Raw genomic sequence first — 20,852 nt, 5'->3', positions numbered from 1 at the left:
TGGTCTTTCTCCCCAAACCACATCCCTAGGATTGACTTGTTATGCTTCCAAGTAAATCTTTAGTTTTTTTTTTCATGTCAGTGAAAAATGGCATGGGATTTTCTTAGAAATTGTACTGAATCTGTAGAATGCTTTCAGTAATATAGTCATTTTCACAAGCCTTCGCACATCAAAAGAACCAGTCTTCAGAATCAAGAGACAATGTGAAGAATGGGGTAAAATCTTTGCAAACTATTTATCAAAGGATTAATATTGAGAATACTTTTTAAGTCAATAAATTGAAGAGCAAAAGAACAAAGAATCCAAGTAATAAATGGGAAAATGAATTGAATAGATATTTCTTCAAGGAAGTACAAGATGGCTAATAAAATATTTCAGTGCTCTTATCCATAAAGAAAATGCAAATACAAACTGACTGAGATTCTTACTTTGGTCAGAATTTCCGAAGTTAAGAAACAACAAAGACTGATATGACTGTTGGGGAAAAACACCCTTCTATATTGTTGGTGGAAATGCAAATATGCTACCCATATACAGTCAGAATAGTGTTTCCTCGTAAAACTAAATGTAGAATTACCAAAGGACTTTACTGTACCTTCCTAAGATTATATCTGAAGAAATATAAATCAGCATAGAAGAGAGATACCTGCATACTCCTGCTTATAACAACACTATGTACAGTAGCTAAGATATGGAACCAGCTTATGTGTTCAGTACCTAAGGACTAGATAAGTCAAATGTGCCATATATGTATAATGGGATATTTTTATTCGGAATAAAAATGGGAAATTTGTCACTTGTAGGATAATTGATAGAACTGGAGATTGTTATATTAAAAGATATTACCAATCTCAGAAATACAAATATTTTGTTTTACGTTCTATGCAATGTCTCAGTCTATAAAAAATAATGGGTTTATGTGGATTACAGTAGTCAGTAAGTGGCAAGAAGGGGAAAATACAGGGTGACAGTGGGTGAATATTATAAAAGCATATTATATGTATGAAAATAATTTATACCCACCAAAGAACTGCTTACAAAGAAGGGGGCAAGAAAAAAATCATGTGAGCTTGGAGGCATGGCTTTGTTGGTATACAACTAGCCAGTGAGTGAAAACATCTGGTACCAAGTCAAGTTCCCATCTTGAACATTAAAAAAAAAGGGAAGGTGCTGGGAGTTTGGCCTAGTGGTAGAGTGCTTGTCTAGCATACATAAAGACCCAGGTTCGAGGCTCAAGTGGTAGAGCTCTGGCCTTGAGAAAGTCTCCAAGGACAGTGCTCAGGCCCTGAGCTCAAGCCCAGGACTAGCAAAAAAAAAAAAAAAAAAAAAAAAAGGAAAGAAAGAAAAAAGAAGAAGAAGAAAAGGTAAGTGGGGTGAATTTGATCAAACTACATTATGTGAAAGTTGCAAATATCACAGTTTAATCTCATTCTACAATTAGTTTATGCTAATACATATTTAAGTGTTGAACCATAAAGTGTAAGAATAATATTTTACTTTTCATTTTTCTTTTCCATACAACTGACTGTGAATACAAATCTAATATACATACAGCATATGTAACTTTTAATAAGCATCCTACCTATGTACTGCTTCAGGTATCAAGTTAGTTCTCATTTTTCTTTGCAGCTTAACAAACAACAACTACAGTTGCTAAAAGAACGGTTCCAGGCCTTCCTCAATGGGGAAACCCAAATTATAGCTGATGAAGCATTCTGCAATGCTGTTCGGAGTTATTATGAGGTGAGCTTCAGGAACTTTAGGGCATTGTGATGCTTTTTGAAAGATTGTTTGATTACTTTCTAACTCTATAGTTAGATCTAAATCACAAATACATGGTCAAGGGGAGGGGGGAGAAAAAATAAATGGAGAGAAAAAAGGTTGCAAATACAGTCATAATACTCAATGTATTTATGTGAAAATGTGACTAGATAATTTCAAGAGTGGATTTGTAAGAGATTTGGGAGAATGAAGGGAAGAGACATTGATCAAGATGCATTGTACTCATAAACAGATGTTGAACTCCTTTAAGCAACTACTAAAAAATTTTTTTTAATACCAAAAAAACCCACCCTGGTATAAAAGGTTTGTGCATTTGTCACCTTCTTAAAACATTGTTGCTTTTATTTTCCAATTTAAAAACTCTTTAATTCCATAGCCTGGCTTTGAGAGATAAACAGAATTGGAAATTATTCATTTCTTTAGAGAAGTAAACTATTTAGAAAAATCTTCTGGCAATGATTGATACAGTTGAATGTAGCTATCTTCAGGACTGCATGGCTAAATTATCCTTTCTAATCGGGAATTCAAATAGTAAATGGCTATCTTATTCTGTTTTGTTGCCTAAGCTTTAGATTAAAGCCAGTAACTAATTTCAACAGGAGAAACTGAATATCTTTTCTTCTGGAAGGAATGATACCACCAGTTCTGTCTTGCCATTTCTTCTGGTTTAGCTTGTGAGCTCACCAGGAATCCTTTGTGGATTTCCTATGTGCACCACTTTTCACACACAGGCATTAATGACTTCAGTGAGTTGCCAATAGGTGTTAAGTTGGAAAGGCTGCCTTTTACTTCTTAAGCCTTTCAGAGCCATTGGGAACCAGATCCTTCCATTGTGCATGGGCTTTTAACCTTTCAGCTGAAGAAGAATAACATGCAATCACACAGTAAATACGTAGAAATTGGGAAACAGGAGACAACATGGTACAAGCTACCCTGTGACAGGGATATTTTTATGTATGAGCAATATATCTACTTAATGGGGTTTGTAATTTGGGAATAGTATGGGTTCATCAGAAGTTCCCTGGTACATCTCCAGGAATGTGTACTTTAACCCTCTTGGCCAAATGGATTAGTAAGGGAAGTCAGGGAGCAAATGCATTTCAAATTCAATGTATATTCTATAAAATTCAAAAAAGTGAGGGAAAGGATGGGTAGAGAGGGAAGGGTAAGAAGGTTGAAAGGATTGAGACTAAAAAGTAGAATAAACATTAAAAAGAATGTATAGAAGTACAGCTTGTTAGGTATATATAAAAAGAAAATTGAGTGGCAATGGTAGATGTCTGTATAACTACCTATCAATTCTGTCTTACATATTTTTTTCTTTTGCCAGTCCTGGGCTTGGAACTCAGGGCCTGGGCACAGTCCTTGGGCTTTCCTCAAGGCTAGTGCTCTACCACTTGCACTACAACACCACTCTTAGCCTTTTCTGTGTAAGTGGTAACCAAGGAATTAAACCCAGGGCTTTGTGCGTACTAGGCAAGCACTCTACAGGTAGGCAAACTCGTGGCCTGCCATATATCTTGTAAAATTGAAAAACTTCATTTTTCCAAGGTAAAGTCAGGCTGTGAATCTTAATAAGAAAAAAGCAGGGAAGGAAGGAAGGAAGGAAGGAAGGAAGGAAGAAGAAAGGAAGAAAGGAAAGAAGGAAGGAAGGAAGAAAGGGAGAGATTTATATTTTTGCTGTGTGTTAAAGCAAAACCCAAAGCTTCATATTCAAGACTATAGAAATACAGCATAGAAATTAATTGGCATTGTATATTATATACATTTATTTATAAATACATTTATTTATATATACATTTATTTGTTTATTTGAAATAGGGAAGGGAAACAATAATTGGGAGTGAGGGGAGTGTTAAGTGGAAGAAGATCATGGGAAAGGGTATAAATGTTCCAGAAGTAATGTAGCTACAACTTGACAAATGTAATTGTAACCTATACATCACCCCAACGATAAAATACAATTAAGAGAATTAAAAAATAAAAATAAATTAAAAAAATTTTCCTTGAAGAAAAACAACAAAAAAAGTCCTGGTAATGGTGACTGTTGCAATCCTAACTGCTATGGACTGAGATCTGAGTTGTAGATTGAAATTAGCCAGGCAGGGAAGTCCATGAGTCTCTTATCTCCAGTGAACTACCAAAAACAAAAACAACAACAACAAAAAATCAAAAGTGGAACTATGGCTCAAGTGGTAGAGCATTAACCTTGGGCAAAAGAAGTTTGAGGGACAGCACTGAGGCCCTAAGTTCAAGCCCCAGGACTGGCATCAAAGAAAAGAAAGAAAAAGGAAGAAATATTTCAACTTTTCACATTAAATAGAATCTAATGCAAATGATCTAAGCATCTGAACTTAAAGCACATCTCAAAGATCAAATGTTGCATAGCACTAATACTAAATATTTAATATGAATTTGTGTGCAGGTTTCAATAATGAGATTTTTTATAAAACATTCCTTTTCTGTAATACTTTTATTTAATAAACTATTTGAGAACCCCAAACAGCAAAACAATGAATGCTCATGTTTTCCCTTGTATAATGAAAGAAAAGAGAATTCTTCAAATACATTAGAAAATTTATTTTCAATATTATTTTCTTTTAATATGAAATTTATAAGTATTTTAATCTCAAAAGACAGAGTTTGAGTTTTGATTCTTTGTTGCATTTTTTTTACAACTGTTGTAAAATTTTGGAACTTGTTTTCTGTTTGGACAATGCATTTTTAAATGTTCTAATAGAAGTAATGTATGTTTTGTTAGAGAATCTAAGGAACAACTAAAAAGAGCAAAAAGTTTTCAGAGTATTGAATGGGCTGCATTACAGTAGGGTAGAATTTATTTTATAAAAGAAGGCAATACCAATGTCAACAGAAAAATGGCTCTGAAAATGTAATCATCTGTTGTATACTTATAATATAGGAAGACTTTTCAATGTATGTGAATTAATGCACCTTCTATCTGGCAAATATCATGTAACCCTTCTATTAATTACAATAAAAATATGAAAAAAAAAGAAAATTAGGTGGCCTGATCTTTGGATTGATTCCTGGGTCTTCAGTTCTTTTTTTGCCAGTCCTGGGGCTTGAACTCAGGGCCTGAGCACTGTCTTTGGGCTTTCTCAAGGCTAGAGCTCTACCACTTCAGCCACAGCATCATTTCCAGCTTTTTCTGTGTATGTGGTACCAAGGAATGGAAACCAGGATTTAGTGTATGCTAGGCAAGCACTCTACCACTAAACCAAGCTCCCAGCTCTCTGGGTCTTCAGTTTTATTCCATTGGTCCCCAGGACTGTTCTTGTGCCAATACCAAGATGTTTTTATTACTATAGTTCTGTAATAGTATCCAAAGTTTGGTATTGATATTCCTACAGCACTGTTCTTTCTGCTAAGGATAGTTTTGGCTATACAGGGTCTTTTACTATTCTATATGAATTTTTGGATTGCTTCCTCTATTTTATTGAAGAATGACATTGGGATACTGATGGGTATTGCATTGAATTTTTAGATAGTGAATCCATTTTTGTTTTTTTATATATTTTTATTGTAATTAATAGAAGGGTTACATGATATTTGCCAGATTGAAGGTGCCATTCACATACATTGATACCCTTTCACATGTCTTGGTCCCCATTTCCCTCCCCCCGGCCCCCACCCCTCATCTTGTTTTTCCCCCTTCCCTATCCAATTTCAAATAACCAAATGCAAATATGAATACATTTTTGTATCTCTTCCTACTTCGTGTTATTTCTTGGTCTAGTAGAAATGAAAAACATAGTGTAATTGTATGGGGAGACTATACTCTACTTTTGTTGGATTCATTTTCTTCTCTAGGAGTCAATGATGACAGTGATTTGCCCTGGATTTCCCCAGACCCTTTTGTATTCAGCTCTCACCTCTCTTGTATTAGTAGCTTTGTGATGGACTTTATTCAAAGGTCATTCATGTACATTGGTGTGACACTTGCCACTTTGTAGACCACTTTGCCCACACCCACACAGGGAAGGTTATCTCAAATCTCCTTCTATTTACACAAATGTCCCAGAGTTATAAAAATCTGTCTGTGTACTTCTTTTTTTAATTGTTGGGATAATATATGAAGGGGCTACAGTTACATTAGTCAGATAATGGGTGCATTACTTCTAGAACCTTAATACCCCCTTCTCATGTTTTTGTCTCCCTTCCCTTCCCCCACATACCAATCGTCTTGTTTTCTCCATTTCATTACTTATTTCAAATAAACAAATAAACATATATATAGTATACCAGGTAACAGAGTCAGATATAGTAACCACGTGTGATTAAACATAATGGGAAAAAAAAGAAAATAAACTTCACATAGTGCACTAAGAACAACAATCACCAAGATAAACCTTTTGATTCCATGTCCTTGAGTTCATTTTGTTTAGTCCCATCCTCAACTGCTCTTGTATATTGAAATGTAAAAAACAACCCCAAAGGATCTTGACTTGTTACTGTAGCTGCAGAATAGATCTCCAGGGAATGGTATTTGAATGCTTACACAAATTCTTAGCCCAGAAGGTGAGGGAAGTTATCTTCAGCAGTCAGCTTCTGTTAATGGAAATTGGGAAGATCTGCTTCAACTCTCTCCCTAACCACACTTGGTTTGCATAACCCCTTTTTATGATTTGCTCTCTTACACCTAACCCAGTATTTATTTGAAAATCAAATGCAGTTGGCTTGTGAAAATAAAGCTTTTTGAGCCATATTTTGTTTTATCTATATAATAACATTACTTTTAGACTTGATCTAATACCATACTATTTAGTATTCAATGTGCAAGTTAGAGAGGAGAATCAGGGACAATTGTCATTGAAATGTTTTAGTGAAAATTTCTTGTCGTTTCACATTGCAATAGATTTGCTTTTCATATTTCAGGGGATGTTTAACCTCTCACAAATCTCTTTCTAAACTTAGAAATAAGGCTATGGAACAGGCCTTATTTATAGATGATCCATAACTAAATAAATAAACCAAGATTGGCAGCCTGTGGCAGGAAGGGATTAAAGGAAAAAAAGGTCAACACATTTATAGTTGAGATCCAGTAAGCAGTAATGAAAAGTGAGGTTTTAAATTTGCACCAAGTTCTTCATCTCACATTTTATTTATTATCTTTGATATTAGCTATTAGCTATTTGAGTTCACATCATGTTTCTTATATTCTAAGGAGGCATTTGAAATTAAGTATTCCGTAAGATCCTAGGAAATGACTTCATGTCTGAGATTCATGTTTCTTTTTTTGGCATCAGTTTTAATGCTGCATTGCATGTATGCTTTGTACACTCACCTGCATTAGACAAGAAAACTGTCTAATGCACACATTGGAGAATTTTGTTCACATACACATTACTCACAGATCTGAAGTGCTCATTGTTGTGCCTTTCTCTTGTTATTTTATTTTATTTTATTGTTGGGGTGATGTAGAGAGGGGTTGCAGACACATTCATCAGGTAGTGGGTATATTATTTCTTGAACATTGTTACCTCTTTTCATGTTTTTCTCCCACTTTCCCTTTCCCCATCCCCTCCCATTCATCTTGTTTTTCTCTTACCTTCCCATTTTCAAATAAACAAACCTATATATACTGTATACCAAGTACCAAAGTGAGATACAGTAACAAGAGATAAACCTGAAGGAGAAAAGAAGAAAAAAGAAACAGCTTCACATAGAACATTAAGAATAACAATCACAAAGATAAACCTCTTCTGGAAAATGCATTCTTATAATCTTGAGCATGGTGTCTTTAACCACTAGGGAGACAAATTCTCATGGTTCCTTAACTAAATTCAGCATCAACAAAGAGATAAGCCTTCTATTATTATGGGGAATAGTACTAAGGTTTGAGCCTGGGGCCATGCTCTTGTGAGGCAGAAACAATATCATTTGAGCCATTCTTGCAGCAGATTTGCATTTAGCTATTTACAAAATAGGTCTAAATTAGTGCCTCACCAGTTAAGATGACAGGCAAGTGCAAGTTCACCCAGCCATTGGTCAAGATGGAGCCTCACATACCTAGGCTGGCTTTAAGTCCTAATTTCTCCACCTCTTAATTTTCTAGGACTCTAAATTTAAGCCATTGTTTCAATTCTCATTACGATGTTCAAGCACCCTGAGGTGTCCTGAAGACCACAGGACTGAAGACCAGTAGTACCTCTGCTACAGATATCTGATGAGAAAACACATTTGGGGTATAGATTTTTTTTTGTCAGTTCTGGGCTTGGACTCAGTGCCTGAGCACTTGGCTTCTTTTTTCTCCACCCACCCCCACCCCCCCCGCAAGGCTAGAGCTCTACCACTTGAGCCTCAATACCATTTCCAGCTTTTTTTTATGTATGTGATACTGAGTAATCGAATCCAGGTCTTTGTGCATGCAAAGCCCTGGATTTGATTCCTCAGTATCAGACACATGCGTGCACACATACACACATACATACACACACACACACACACACACACACACACACACACACACAAACACACACAAAGCCAGAAGTGATGCTGTGGATCAAGTGGCAAAGTGCTAGCCTTGAGCAAAAAAGGGTCCTAAGACAGTGCCCAAGCCCTAAGTTCAAGCCCCAGAACTGGCAAAAAAAAAAAAAAAACAATTACTCTTTCATTAATGAACTATATGTTCTTTAATTTTTCAACATCTTATCTTCAGAAGTTGTTTGGATTGTAGAATGATGAACTGGTAAGTTAAGATTTGGTGTCTTGAATAAAGACAGCTGTTTTTTTTTTTAAGCTTGAACTGATTAAATGCCTGAAATTTTTATACATAGTTTATCCCGTACTGCATACATAGTAGACACTAAGCTTAGGTTCTTAATTGGTTTGTGATGAAGACTTTTTCTAATTAAGCAAGGCTTTAAGTGCTAGTCAGGAACTATCTCATATCATGGAAATGTAAAGATGAAGTGAGACAAGGTTACAGTCTTCTGGGACAAACAGATTTACAGACGTGAGTCACTAAAATGCTTCTGACTCTTCCTTAGATTAGAATGCAGCAATGACCGAACTGCCATTTTTCCTTTCCGTGTTGACGAAACTTAATTAGATACTGCACCTCCTGCTACATACGTAGAGGTGAAAGACTGTATAGTGACGCTGTATTAAATTCTCCTGAAGCTGTGATGAGTGGGGTTACACATGATACTTTTTACATGAATCATATACAAGTACTAATATTTTCCATTGTTTAATATAGCAAAAACCCAGCTTCGTGTCAATAAACTTAATTGTGTTTAAAATAGCAATAGTGAATTTTACTTGGTATGTCTTCTGGGTGATTGATGTGTGACGGGACTCTTACAAATATCTAATCAATGAAAATTGGTCAATGTTTAGCTGACTCACCCTCTAGAGATATATTGGTTTTGTTTTGTGCCAGTACCCTGCCTTGAATTCAGTGCAAGGGGACTATTCCTTTGATTTTTCACTGAAGGCTGGCACTTTATCATTTGAGCCACACCTCTGCTTCTGGCTTTCTAGTGGCTAGTTTAAACAAGAGTCTCAGGGAGTTTCCTATGTGTGCTGGTTTTCAACTGCATTTCTCAGATTTCAGCTTCTGAGTAGCAAGGGTTATGAGCTTGTGCCACCAACTCCTTAAGGATTTAGAAGATCATGAAATTTCCCATGTATATACACCAGTGAGGACATCTTTTGTATTTTCCCTGTCCAAAACTTTATTATCATTGTATATTTAGGGATATATACTTATATATATTTATATTAGCATACTGTTATTTCAGGTATCTAATTTTGTCCCCAAATATTTGATTTCTCCTCTCAGTTTCTGATAAAATAATAACTAGTTCTTATTTTAATTAAATATGTTGTATTTTAACTGATATACCATTAATGTCTAAGAGTTTATTCATATCTTTGTTTGATACCTTTGTTATGATGCTCATTACTTTTATTGCTAGTCAACTCAATCAATGAAGAGTTGAAAAATAGTGCTTTGCTTCAAAATTAGAAAGCACCTACAAAATATTTAATTCATTATTAACATTTAGGTGACACATGATTTTAATACTTATATTTTCTGTTACACATATTTTTTTTCTTTTTTGTGCCGTTATGGGGCCTAGGCGGAAGATGGCATTGTGGTTGGCAGAGAGACAACATAAGAAGATAGTATATCAGAGCGAGGCAAAGGGGTCACCCTTGCTTTTCTTAGTTTAAGACTCTTGAGAATTAACTGAAATGTCCATTTGACCTAACATCTTTCCACTAGTCTCCTTAGAAGTCTACCACAGTCTCACATATCTAAACCCATAGCATCCAGACTGGAGGGGAGATCAGAATAGAGTCCACTGATTTTGAACACGTTTTCTCTGCCTGAAAAAACAGGTTACTTCTATGATCTCTATTCAATTTTGTCATCGACCAGCTGATGGCCAGAGTTCAAAGTCAGATATTCTCTTAGAGGCAGCTATTCTCAGTGGTCAGGGCTTCAATTTCTCTGTTCTGTAGTGTTTTGGCTTTAAATCTCATGTGGTAATGCTTAAGATTGGAAAGGCCTTGTTGCAACCATGTTTCATTCAGTTCTTAACATTTATGTCCTATTTCATTAAAATTCCCTATACATATTTGGCTATTTAGCAATGGAGAAAAGTACACTTGATTACCTGACCATTCCATATATGGCTGATGAAAGGAAGTGGGAAGGCAGAAGACAAACAGGTAGAGGGATGGGAAACAAGTACATTCATCATGACTTTTCCACGTCAAAAACATTCAGATATGTAGGAATACAATAGAGTATACTGACAAGAATTTTTTTTTTTAAAGGTAAGATGTACTAGTTGATTTGTGTAATGACAGCTGCATGAATGGCTTGTACAGCATTTCTGCTTTAGTGAACTCTATGTTTGGAGATATACTCTTGTGATTAGCATAACTAAATAGTATTTCAGTATTGTTCCACAATAATTTTTCTACATGAGGGAAATAATTATGCCTTCTCCTAGGTGAAATTTGGAAGGGTCGAAAAAATTCTGATGGGTGAATGTTGTGCAGGTATATTTTCTACATTAGGGTATTGTCTGTTCTCCCTAGTCCAGAAATGACATGATGTTTGCTATTTACATTGATTATGAAAATTAATTGATACTTTCTCAGTTCTAAAGTAATTCCAGATAGAAAAATCCAAGACTTATTATATATAAGTGATTTATTTTTATTTTTCACTCAGAGAAAAAGGTCTTAGACATTTTTCTAATGTCATCTTTCTAGTGCCAGAGTGTCATAACATTTGCTAAAAAAATTTAAATGCTCTTATCTTTTGCCAGTCCTGGGATTTGAATTCAGGGTTTGGACGCTGTCCTTGGACACTGTTTGCTCAAGGCTAGCACACTTCCACTTGAGCCACAGCACTACTTCCAGCTTTTTCTGTGTATGTGGTACCGAGGAATCGAACCCAAGGCTTCATGCGTGCCAGGCAAGCACCCTACACCTAGGCTATGCTTCCAGTCCCTCAAAATTTAAATCTTATCTACAGTGTCCCCTTGTATTCAAAAATACTTTGTCATTAAGAATTATTTATAGTTTATTGATTTATGCACTCAATTTACACATTTTTGAAGTTGCCACACTACTCAAACATTGCTACTGTCATCTTTTCTTACTCGATGAGAATAAACTGATAAGAGGGAATACCTTTTTAATTGGATTCTGATAATGCTATTTGAGAAATTATCTGAAGATGATAAAAAGCAGAGGATAGATATTGTCAGATATGTTGATATGTGGTTGGATCAACCACATACTGAATTCCAAATATAAATACACTGAATAACATTTTAAGAGCCCTAATCATATTACAAAGGAACCATTTTACCCAGGCAGAGAGGTAGGGCAGTAGCCTTTAGCTGAAGAGCTGAGGGACAACACCCAGGCCGAGTTCAAGCCCATGACCCACATAAAAAGGAGTCTGTTTTGCCATTTAATTCTTTATAAAGTTACTTTCAAGTAGAAATTTTGTGGGATGGTATAAATCAGATATAATATATAAAGGTTACAGACTGTCAACATTGGAAATGCTATTTTGTGTTCCAGTAGAATCAAAAATATGTTCGTATTCCAAGATTAAACTCTGTGTTTTTAATTATGGAACCTGTTTTGTCACTTAAATCAGCTTCTCTTTCTCTTATATCCACTAACCTTCCAACCCTAGTTTTAGAACAGCTAATGCCATGGCCCCTCTCCACCTTTGACTTGCTCTTTAGTGATTTAGTTGGTTATTAAGGTTGGGATGAGATACCAAGCATACATCCCTTCCTTTCTTGATGTTACAGTAGCCTGTGCTTTCTGGTCTGATAGACTGCGTGGCCTTTTTTGAAAAAAAAATTCTGGAAGTGAGCAGAGGTAGAAATGGGAATGATCGAGGCAGAAAGTTTGAAGAGGGTAGAGAACCGCTACTTGATTGATATACTAGCTATACTTTGGAAAAGAACATTAAAGAAGAAGATTACAGGTCTATAATCTCTTCTCTAAAGGCTAAATGGTTGCAGATGGTGGAAAGATATCATACTATATGCAGTTTAGGTCAAATCCTAATGTGGCCTGGAACCATAAAACAAATACTTCTGTAGAAATGTTTATATATAACCAAGATAGATAGGTTGCAAATACATGCATCACTTCAGATTTTTAACTTACATCTTAGCTTTCAAGTGTGATATTTTTCTGATGTGTTGTTTGATGTTATGGGTGTATACATTCAATGCAGAATAAATAAATCAAATCAATCTATATAACCTTCACTTTTTATGGTGATAACATTTTGAAATTTACTTTCAGTAATTTCTAAATACCAAGTTTTATTCCTTTGCCTTGATGACTGTGCTGCAAAGTAAAAAGAAAGGCTTTAGGATTTTCCTATGCAAGTATAAATAAAGATTATGGTCCTTAGTAGTAAAATCATAAGGAACAAAACCAAGCCTTCACTGGCTCTGCCAGCATCAGGGTGGGTGACCTCAAGATTTACTTATGCCTCACTAAAAGTAGACCCTGAGAATTTTTACTCTAGAGTTTTGTACCAAAGTATGTGATTGATTGTTGTGATTGTACAATCTGAAGTTTTCTTGCTCTAGTCTTAGTTTTGGCTGTGGGTTATGTGGGAGATTTTTTAATTCGTTTGCTAGAAAAATTTTGATGATAGAAGATGAACATGGCCATCTATCTTCATAGGAAGCCAACCCTTCTTTTCTCCCTTCTTTCCTTTCCCTTCCTTTTCTTCCCGCCTCCCATTTCTCCATTCCCCCTTTCCTCTCTCCTCCCCCTTTTCTCTTCTCTCCTCTCACCTCTCCCCTCTCTTCTCTCTTCTCTCCTATCCCCTCTCTCCTCTCCCTTCTCCTCCCTCTCCCCCTATCCCCCTCTCTCCTCTATCCTCTCTCCTTTCTCCTCTCTGTTCTCTCCTGATGAAGTGCTAGGAATCTAGCCAGAGCTGCATGCATGCAAGGCAACTGTTTGTTCACTCAGCCATACTAGCTCTAAAGCATAATTATTATACACTTCAGACCATATTTGAGACATATGACTTTACTATGTCCTTTGTCTGGATGACAGTTTTTTCCTGATTTTTAGGCACAATAAGAACAATATTTACTGCTTTTCAATTGCTAGGCATAGAAATCTCAGGTTATTGAAGAATCAATGTAGCTTCACCAGCTTGACTGGGGAGAGAAAACCTTACTAAGGATACAGGGCTTTGAGGCCTGACCAACCCAACTAGGGACAGGAATTGCCAAAGATTAGAAAGGTAATGCATTGCTCATAGTCAACAAAAGCATAGAACTCTAAATTGTGTGCAGAATTCCTACATAGCACTGTGGAAGGAAAATGATCCCTGCAAAGGATGAATGAGGAAATGAATGGCCATTCAAAGAAGAGGAAGTCAGGGCCAGGAGTTTGGCCTAGTGGTAGAGTGTTTGCGTAGCATGCATGAAGACCTGGGTTCGATTCCTCGGTACCACATACATAGCAAAAAGCTGGATGTTGTGCTGTAGCTCAATTGGTAGAGCTCTAGCCCTGAGAAAAGTCTAAGAACAGTGCTCAGACCCTGAGTACAAGCCCCATGATTGGCAAAAAAAAAAAAAAAGAGGAAGTCCCGTTGCCAGTAAGCTGTGAGGCTTTCATGATGTTGCTATAACAAATTGTCACAAGCTGAGTAGCTTAAATAACAGAAATACATTCTCTTAGAGTTCTGGAGGAGAAATCTGGAATCAAGGCTTCAGGAGGGGCTCACAGCCCCCAGCAGCTCTAAGAAGCTTTCCTGTTCTCATCCAGTTTTCATGGCTGTTGATACTCTCTGCTTTCCTTGGCTTCTGGTAGAAACTGGGCTGATGCATATCAAAAACAAGGGATCCCAAAGACTCTAGGGAGCTACTAGAAGCAAGAGAAAAGTAAAGATGCTATGGAGCTCAGACACCGCAGCCAAAACAAGTCTTGCCAAAATCTTGGTTTTGAACTTGTAGCCACTGTTGAGAAATTAGGTAATTCTCATATCAAGCCATTCATTCTGTAATGCTGTTAGAAAAGCATCTCTTCCCCATCCCCTGAAAATATGTAACATGTTTACAACTCTCTAAAGTTGAGTTTAATCCATGACTACGTCATTATTTATACTTCTCTTTATAAAGTATTATGTCTTAGAAATATGTAGTGGTGCCTCACATCTGTATTCCTAGCTAATCAGGAGGCTGAGATCTGAGGGTTGAAGTTCAAAGCTAGCCTGGACATGAAAGTCTGTGAGACTCTTATCTCCAGTTAGCCACCAGAAAACCAGAAGTCAGCTGTGACCCAAAGTGATAGAATGCTAGGCTTGAGCTGAAGAGCTCAGGAACAGTACGCTAGCCCAAAGTTCCAGTCCCCATGACTGACAGAACAAAAACAAAATAAAAAACAAAAACAAAACTATGTAAAAGCAAATGCCCAGTCATTTGATTGACTGTTTTCTAATTAAATGCATGAACAAAATAGGTGTATGCATAATTGACAAAGAAGCAGTACTACAAAATTCACTGCTGGAATCACGTCTGACACTTGTTCGAAAAAATCACAATAGTACATTGGCTGTAGTAAGCTTAGAGTTCTAAAATTTTTTTTGTTTTTGTTTTTTTCATATATTTTTATTGTAATTAATAGAAGGGTTACATGATATTTGCCAGATAGATGGTGCATTAATTCCCATACATTGATACCCTTTCATATGTCTTGGTCCCCATTACCCTCCCCCCACCCCCACCTCTCATCTTGTTTTCCCCTGTTCCCTATCCAATTTCAAATAACCAAATACAAATATATCCAATATATCAGGTAACAAAGTGAGATACTGTAACAATATGAGATAACCAAGGGACAACAAAAGAGATGAAAGATAACATAGTACCTTAAGAACAACAATCATTCCTTATATGGCTTATGTTTCTATATCCTAGAGATCCTTTCATTTAGCGTCCTACTATATGGCCTTTTGTATCAAGGTTTTGCTCTATTGCAAATCTCTGCTAGGAGACCCCAAAGTTTCTACTGATTATGACAAATGAGGGAAACCATTGAGCCTAAGTTCCTTTGAGTCTGGCTTACTTCACTTAATATGATTTTTTCTAAGTCTTTCCATTTCCTAACAAATGGGGCAATGTCATTCTTTCTGACAGCAGCATAGAATTCCATTGTGTACAAACACCACATCTTGTTGATCCACTCATCAACTGAGGGACATCTGGATTGGTTCCATATCTTTGCTATGGTAAATAGTGCTGCAATGAACATTGTTGTGCTGGTGGATTTAGTATGTCCTTGTTTCTAGATGATTGGGTAAATGCCAAGTAGTGGAATTGCTGGGTTCTAGGGGAGCTCTATGTTTAGTCTTTTGAGGAACTGCCATACTGCTTTCCATAGTGGTTGAACGAGTTTGCACTCCCACCAACAGTGTAGTAGTGATCCCTCCTGGCCACATCCCCTCCAGCATCTGTTGTTATTAGTTTTCTTGATCCTGGGCATTCTAACTGGAGTGAGGTAGAATCTTAGAGTTGTTTTGATTTGCATTTCTTTTATGACCAGAGATGTTGAGCATTTCTTCATCCTTGGGCCAAAGACTTAAAGAGAATCTTCTCTGAAGAAGAAACAAAAATGGCCTATAGACACATGAATGTAATATATCTTTAGCATTTCTGTCTATACCTTTTATACTTGCTGAGCTGGATAAATACTTGTGGTCATGTTAGCCTAATAACACCTTAATGCTTCTGGGTAGATGAGATGGATCAGAGCAATCTAAGACACAAAACACAGGGGACATTTAGAATTTCCTTCTACTAGATATGTCCTTTCATTCTTTCTTTTTCTTTTACTGTCTTTTTTTAAATTGTTGATCATGGGGTTTGGGCTCTAGGCCTGGGTGCTGTCCCTGAGCTCTTCAGTTCAAGGCTACTACCCTATTCCTTGATCCACAGCATCACTTCTAGTTTTCTAGTGGTTAATTCATGATAAGAGTCTCGTGGTCTTTAGTCTTTAGTGCCCAGGCTGGCTTTGAGCCACAATCCTCAGATCTCAGTCTAATGAGTAGCTAGGATTACAGGTGGGAGCCAAAGCACCTAGCCTATTTCCTTCCATTCTTCATTCATTAAGAGTCCCAGGTTTTTTGTTTTTTTTTTACAATTTCAGAGATATGACAGATTTAAATAGCTCCTCCTTGACATTCTGATCTTGAAACAACATTAAACAACAGATACAGTGGAAAGAGATCTTAACTACTTTTTAATTAAACCATGGTATTCCCATAATCCCGAGGAAGATTGTGAGTTCAAGGCCAGCCCAAGTTGCATAGAGATTCTATCAAAAAAGAGAAGTAACTAAATCTCAAATTTAATCATCTCTGTTCCTCAGAAAACCATTGAAGGAACATATAAAATGTATGAAACAAGCCGAGTGTGGTGGCCCATTCCTGCAATCCTAGCTACTCAGGAGGCTGAGATCTGAGGATCAAGGTTCAAAGCCAACCTGGGCACAAAAGAGACTATTATCTCCAGTTAACTTCTAGAAAATGGAAAGTGGGTCTTGGTTCAAGGGTAAGGCATTAGCCTTGAGCTGAAGACCTCAGGGACAATGCCCTGGCCCAGGAGTAGGGTGATAGCCTTGAGCTGAAGATCACAGGGACAGCTCCCAGGCTAAGTTCAAGCCCCATGACCCACAAAAGAAAAGTGTATGAAACAAAGATTTGTCTTCAATATAAACTTGGAAGTTTTATGAAATCTGAGTAGAGGAGCTTTGGCTATAAAGAAGTGCACTATATTTCAGTTGCATAAAATTACTAAGAAAGTGGGGCCTTGATGTTAAAACTGTGTGACTTGGGAACTGTTTTTGTCATTGTTAATACAGTGGTCTTAAAGTTGAAATCCTATTCTCTTTCCAGGGGACAGAATTAGGAGATAGTACTGTGGGAGGTGATAAGTCATAGGGGCTGAGCCCACAGGAGTAGAATTAGAGCCCAACTCATGAAGACATAGCAATTATATGCCAAAACACAGACTCTCCACAAACACTAAAATGTGTCTTGATGTTGGATTTCCCAGACTCAAACACCATGTTAAGTAAATTTATGTTATTTATAAGCTACCCTAGTAAGTATTTTTCTGGTATTCAGTTCAAAACAGGTTTATCATATTTATCACATCAGAATGTCAGCCTCTTAAATAAAGATACAACCTTGACCTCCTCTGTGATAGATTCATGAGCACAGAGAATTGTTCTGTTTTAGTTATTGCTTAGCTCTAGTCATAGAAATGTGAACATACTGCGTTCTTAATAAGTATCTTGTATGCATGAGTACAAACATCAGTAGTGTAGGTATTGGGTAGGTAGTTTTTAGATTGTACTCTGGAAGGGATATGAAAGCCTCTGACATTGTAGGTGCTTAATCATGCCAGGGAATTATGTTTATCATTTCAAATAAAATAAGTAATAATTTTATTCTGTGTACTAAGCCCCATAGGACAACAGAGAAATCTATCAAATTCCTACCTTCAAAATTCTCACCATTTGAAAGATAAATACAATTTTCATAAAAGGGGGAAAGTAGACATTGTTTTAACACCTGCAGAAAAATATCACATGGAACTAATTTATTTGAAAAGGAGAAAAATAATATTTATTTCTGCTTTTCTTTTTTGTCAGTAGTGAGGATTGAATTTACAGCATTGCTCTTTCTATGGAAGTAAGTGCTCTACTGTTTGAACTACTCCTTGATAATTTAAGATGCATGAGCTTTTGATTTTAAAATTGTACACACATCTTAGATATTATGCTGTATAATATGTAATATCTAATAATATATGTCTATCATATTATATTTTATGTAGGTAATATATAACTATACATCTAATATATTATCTTATAAACAATGTATCTTAGATATACTGTACATCATAATATATTGTTCATAATGTATTTTATATATAGATAATATATTATTTATTATATATTCTAATATAAATACAAAGTTTATTGGAATTGGTGATAGTAGAGCGATCACTTGGGACTACATTAATCAAGGAAGCTTTGCGGGGACTGTAAAATTCTTGTACATTTGGAATGATAATTCTTTTGAGATGCAATTTGTTACAGTTAGACATTTTTGCTTTAGGCATTACTACTGTTATGATATTAAAGTCTATTTTTTGAGGTCCCAAAATATGTATAATCAATGTGATACAGTTTTCTGTGGATGATAACTATTTTTCTTGTGACTTGAGAAACAGATATTGAGTTTTATAGGTGGTTCTTTCTACCTGTATATGGAAATGTAAACATTTTGTAAAAATATGTGTATATCCTGTGACTACTAAATCTAGATTCATTCATATAAATATAATTAAAAGAATATTTTAAAGCCAGTAAAGGCTGCTTGTTTATAAGCAAGAGCTATTTTGTTACTTTTGGTTACATAGTATTGTATATTGAGTACACATTTTAAAAATAGAGATATGGATGGTATTTATTCTTGACTTTTGGAAAGAAAATGTAAGACAGAAGGCCTCTATCCTGTGATGTTAAATAGCCTTTTCCTGGACAACTGTTGTCAGTATGATTCTTAGCCAAGGAAAGATTTTTTAAATGGTGGTTATAAAAAATTAAAAGTTTCAAAAGCAGCTGATATAGCCAAATATTTTGATATGGAAGTTCTTAAAAAGCCCAAAAATTTTTTCAGGGCCTTGAGCAAGTTTTCTATGCTGATGTAGGGATAGGAAGAAGAAGACATTATTTTTGTCTTTTGTCTTCTGTGTTTCTTTAGGCAAGATATTCAATTTCCTTTACTGCGAAGATTATGATGTGACGTTTTTCCCCATCCCTTCTACAGGTTGTAATGCATTTCTACTCCATTTATGACCATTTGGTAACTTAACTTGGTGGATTGAATAAGAGGAAAAAAGCTTCCATTTATTATTAATGTTTCAATAATGTTAAAATTTAATGTAAAAGGCCTAATGTCATTTAGATCTTAACTTCAGTCCAATGAGTAGCTTTGATTTATGTTCTCTAAAATACAAAAGGTTTTGGTCAGATTTCAGGCACTCATTTATCTTTTCATTCAGTCATGGTTAATAAAAAAATAAAGTTTTACGAGTATTAAGTCTGTAGAAGAATTGAAGTTTGACCTCATTATTCACAATCTTAACTGTCCTTTACTTAATAAAATGGTCATTATTTTGATGATAAAATGAAGTACACACATTTATTTCCTAAACAATGTTGCATGAGGGGAAATAGAAGCTAATGACATTATTGATACAGTTGATCCTTCCTTGGAAATTTTATAGTCTAGATACCCTACTAGATCTTATGTTTTAACTAATCATAATAAGATTTCATCTCAGCTCTCCCCAATCTCATCAGTTTGTGGATCTACCTTAACTCCTAGGTTGCATAGTCAACCACTCAGAACGGAGAGACTTAAGAGTTGTCATCTATTCTTTCTCAGTAGACTTTGGGTCTATTTGGAATCTTTAGGACTTGACTAGACCTACTCAGATGTCACAGGTCACTGGAGGACAGCTGTTCATTCTGAGCACTCACACATTGACCTGTCTTATAAACTGATCTCATCTAGGACAACAATTTTTCCTCCAAGCAGTTTCTCATCTTTTGCTATGATTGCCCTGTTCAATTTAGACTACCAGTTTGGAAAGAGGGAGGGAAGAGTTCAAGACTTCCGGGATCTGAGAATTGAAACTAATGCACTATTATTCCTACTGGCTAGCTGTCGTCATCAGGTCACTGCAGACAGAGTCCAGCACATGAAAGTGCTCCCTCCCTGAATGGAGGGAGTGTCTAAGCCCCCTCATGAGGGAGTTCAGAGAAGGACGACAGTGGAGCCATTTTGCAGTGTGTAACACAGGAACAGACAGCTTAGGATTTGTAGAGGGGACACATTCTGAATAAGGTAATGTGTCTTGCCTGTTGTAACAGAAGCAAGTGAAACACTAGGCCATGTGAATGGAAGAAACAGCAATTTCAAGCCTGATGCTAGTCAGAAAAGAGGCTGATTGGAACACATATCCTCCTGTAGAAGCTTGAATATAATTCTTTAAGTAGAAGGAGGTACCTTAGATATAAAGCAAACCAGAATTATTATTGTGACTCTTGTTAACATTTTTTTTTCTGGTGAGAGATTGAACTTCATTATGGTTGAACTTAATTGTGTTTGGAAGTTTAGATATGTTGCTATTGTAGCATTCTGAACTGTGAGAATTGTTGTGAGGCAGTGTCCATGAGTGGAAAGTCTGGCCATCAAAATCCCTCAATCAGATCCTCCAGAGCCATCTTCTGTGTTTTGTGTTTAAACATCCTTAGTAGCATAGGTAAGGAATGTCTTGCCCATGAGCTCTATAGGGCCAACAAAGGTGTTTGGTCAATGACATGATAGGGTTAATATGTTACTTGGATATTTTGGGGGGATTGCCTAAAGCCATTTGCTTGTAATGACAATTTTATATTATCTGTGAATTATGTTATAAATGTCCAAGCAGAAAAGGTGCACTTCTCTTGGA

The 20,852-nt window shown here is 36.1% G+C and overlaps 1 protein-coding gene across 8 annotated transcripts in view; it reads left to right on the top strand.

Moving 5' to 3' along the window:
• The window catches only part of Cadps2 (calcium dependent secretion activator 2), a 426,292-nt gene that overhangs the window by 111,589 nt on the left and 293,851 nt on the right, over positions 1–20,852 (top strand). For all 8 annotated transcript variants that reach the window (XM_090333225.1, XM_090333224.1, XM_090333226.1 and 5 more), the window contains exon 2: positions 1,630–1,743. In XM_090333225.1, coding sequence (XP_090189351.1) covers positions 1,630–1,743 — 114 coding nt within the window. The remainder of the gene's footprint in view (positions 1–1,629; positions 1,744–20,852) is intronic.

Source organism: Megascapheus bottae, chromosome 5 (genome assembly GCF_031878675.1).
Source record: "Megascapheus bottae isolate mThoBot1 chromosome 5, mThoBot2.hap1, whole genome shotgun sequence".
In the NCBI taxonomy this organism is placed as follows: domain Eukaryota; kingdom Metazoa; phylum Chordata; class Mammalia; order Rodentia; family Geomyidae; genus Megascapheus; species Megascapheus bottae.
The sequence above is the reverse complement of the archived record's forward strand: the minus strand, read 5'-3'. Positions and strand labels throughout refer to the sequence as shown.